The sequence below is a fragment of the Octopus sinensis genome, linkage group LG17 (assembly GCF_006345805.1).
Source record: "Octopus sinensis linkage group LG17, ASM634580v1, whole genome shotgun sequence".
NCBI lineage: Eukaryota > Metazoa > Mollusca > Cephalopoda > Octopoda > Octopodidae > Octopus > Octopus sinensis.
The window spans coordinates 49145992-49149705 of NC_043013.1; the positions used below are offsets into that span (position 1 = coordinate 49145992).

At 30.8% G+C, this 3714-nt stretch overlaps 1 protein-coding gene across 2 annotated transcripts in view; it reads left to right on the forward strand.

Annotated features, from left to right (window-relative positions):
* LOC115220834 (dual 3',5'-cyclic-AMP and -GMP phosphodiesterase 11A-like) overlaps positions 1 to 3466 on the forward strand; it is a 290583-nt gene extending 287117 nt beyond the window's left edge. The window contains exon 20 of one of the 2 annotated variants that reach the window (XM_029791013.2): positions 2952 to 3466. In XM_029791013.2, coding sequence (XP_029646873.1) covers positions 2952 to 3086 — 135 coding nt within the window. In that variant the 3' untranslated portion in view covers positions 3087 to 3466. The remainder of the gene's footprint in view (positions 1 to 2951) is intronic. The other variant, XM_036510552.1, reaches the window with a different exon arrangement.
* Positions 3467 to 3714: the final 248 nt, after the last annotated feature.

The following is a 3714-nucleotide window of genomic DNA, read 5'->3' on the forward strand; positions in this document are numbered from 1 at the left end:
ATGATTTACATGAAATTAGAACACAGAAGCCAGTATATATTTGATTAAACTCTCCCTCCCCATTCGACAACCATTATATAAGAGTGTTTAAAACTATTATACTATAGATGTTTTTAAGTTGTACCAATATTGGATCTTTTCGGTTTGAACGGCAGTTTTTAACATAAGTTCTAGGCAACTAAAAAATTTCAAACTTCGTATACTGGTAGAATGTGTTTATAAAACATCTTTTTCTCTTGGCTTTATTGAGAAAATTCTATAGTTTGTAAGATATTTGTTGTTGTTTTTCTTCAATTTCTGCAATTTCAACCAGTCACTGAGGTCTGTTGAGGTAAAAAACATTCTGTGCCGTATGAATATGTCCCTCTTTTAAGAAAGAGATTGGGTTTATTTACATTTGTGAAGAAAAAAAGATACCCTTCCCCCACTCCTAACCCTAACCCCAACCCTAACCCTAAAACAGATTGAAATGCAATAGATCGATACTAAGGTCATAATGATGGGTGACAATTTTATACGACACCGCTAGAAAAAACTGCCGTTCAAACCGAAAAGATCCGAAGTAATACAACATAAACAATGCATCATATTGTACCACCTACATTACAGATGGCGCAATATGTTCTCCAGCTTAGCAGAGGGTATGGCTTATCCGAAGCTATGCATTTGTGAATAGCATTTACTTGTTTAGCCGACATCCTAGAGATCATATTTTTCTCCTCGGGTTACACACCAATATACAAAATATTACAAAAGCATTTTTCTTGTAAGAAGATGAAAGCTTAAAATTATATCAGTCTATATAATGCTTTCTGAGTGTAACGGATGACGTAAGTTTAAGGAAAGTAGCAGTTATCATGTTGACTATAATTATACTGCTTTCGTTATATATATATATATGTGTGTGTGTTGTGTGTGTGTGTGTGTGTGTGTGTGTGTGTGTGTGTTTGTACGCGTCCTTTGAAAAGTTGCTGTGTTGTCCGTACCTTTAATTATATTTCTTCTCTGGTTGCTCTATGTTGTTATATTGTATTACAGGACCGTCATAGATTTGATTTTATTCACACATTCTTAATACACATAACTGATAAAAATGCATTCGTGATAACATGAGATATGCCTGTTTATACTTTTCAAATACAAACCAATTTGCAGTGTATTGTTATGATTTATTAAATCACTGAAAACGTGTAAATAATCACGAGAATGGTCGCATCGGAGCACCAACTTCCGTTCTTATTGTTCTCGTGTTTTACAATTGAGTAATTAAATTATTGACTGGTGATTTGATGGATACCTATTACTCGTGTAGATTGTTAATGAGAATCTAAATTAAGTGCATAGAAATATTCTTTGAAGGCTTAAAATTTCCTGAAGGTGACAAATTAATAGTTGGCCCTTCAATGTCATGTCATTGACAAACTGTTGCTATATATATATATATATATATATATATATATATATATATAGTATTAATAATGGTAAGGAGTACGGAGATTTTGCAGGTCGATAATTTTATTTAACACTTATTTACAGTATCTTTTTCTAGACCTTCACCTGTTTAAACAGCTATTTCTTTACTACCCACAAGGGGCTAAACATAGAGAGGATAAAACAAGGACAGACAAACGGATTAAGTCGATTATATCGACCCCAGTACGTAACTGGTACTTATTTAATCGACCCCGAAAGGATGAAAGGCAAAGTCGACTGTTTAAACAGCATCGACTGTATACTTGGATCTGCAACCTGGTGCCATGTTTGGTGCAGTTTCAGCAGGGTCCTTAATCTCTGCCTAAGGTGGCACAAGTGGGACTGAACCCGAAACCAAGTAGTTAGGAAGCAAGCTTCGTACCTCACAGTCACTCCTATATATATATATATATATATATATGTTTTACTTATTTTGTACTTATATTATATATTGATCATTTATTTTTATACCTTTTGAGATCTAGTTATAAGTTATATGTTTTATAAAAATATATATTATTTGTTACTTATGTCTTGATTTATGTCTATCACTGTTTGAGTTGCATAATAGTGGTCTTATCTCTAATTTATTTTTATATACATACATATATATCTATATATATATATATATATATATATATATACAATATATATATATATACATATATTATTATATATATATACATATAATATATATATATTATACATATATATATTATACAATTATATATATATATATACATACATATATATATATATATATATATATATATATATTATATATATATATATAATATCATATACATATATATATATATACATATATATATATATACATATATATTATATATATATATATATATATATATATATATATATTCATATATTTATATATACACACATACACAGATGGAGAGAGAGAAAGAGAAACATTATTTAGATCTTCAAAGTGTAGAAAGCTATTTCCAATTTACCTCTGGTTAGGCAATCTCTCGAATCGGAACCTTCAGGAACTCTGGTAAATCAGTGTGTTTATAAAGGTAACGCATAATACAATGAAAGGAGACGAAGAACAAATCTACCACAATCGTTTCGGTACGAATCCGTTTCTAACGCCATTATATGCAAACGATTCCATGTGAGGTGTTAAGCAATATTTGCAGTTAATTTTACTGGAGTGGCACTTCGTCTGACTAGGTTCAGGACGCGCGCTTCCCTATGTATGTGTGTGTATGCTTGTGTGGTGTGTGTGTGTGTGTGTGTGAGTGTGTGCGTGCATGTGTTTGTGTGCAGAGAGAAAGAGAGGTGCTTCTCTGTAAATATTTGTTTGGTTGCATATTTACATATTTATTTGCTTGTTTATTTATATATATATGCAGATAATTCGATTTAAAAATAGGTTTTGATATTAAATTGAATAAGAAAGAAGATATACATATTTAAACTAATAAAAATCCTATTCATTCTTTATTTTTCAGGCCCTGGCACGTCTTGACGGTGCATTTGAAACCATGGCAAACGGAGTCTTAGAAAATCGAAACCAGTGGCTCCAACTGGAGTCAGAGCGCCTTAAAAGCAGAAAATGTTATAAAAAAATAGAAACAGGTGTATAGACGATACTTATACCTTCATATATACACGCAAATATATAAAGATATCTCTTGTACATGGAATTTATGAATACAGAGTTATGCATCCAAAATTTTTTGTAGTCAGTGGAAGAAAAATATATAATTTGTTTATGAATTCATCATATCGAATACATTTTGCGTCTAACTTTTAGAAGATATTTATACATATATAATTTGTTATTCAAGATATAGAGATAATTCAAATTATAAAATTCAGAATGTGGATGTTATGAATGATATGGTGGTGGGAATAGCAATGACTTCAAATTTTGGCACGAGGCACATCGGCTCTGATGCTCGGATCTTTTCGGTTTGAACGGCAGTTTTTAACATAATTTCTAGGTAACTAAAAAATTTAAAACTTTGTATACCGGTAGAATGTGTTTATAAAACATCTTTTTCTCTTGGTTTTATTGAAAAAATTCTATAGTTTGTAAGATATCTGTTGTTTTTTTTTTCTTCAATTTCTGCAATTTCAACCAATCAAATACGTCTATTGAGATAAAAAAAACATTCTGTGCCGTATGAATATGTCCCTCGTTTAAAAAACAGATTGGGTTTATTTACATTTGTGAAGAAAAAAAGATACCCTTCCCCCACCCCTAACCCT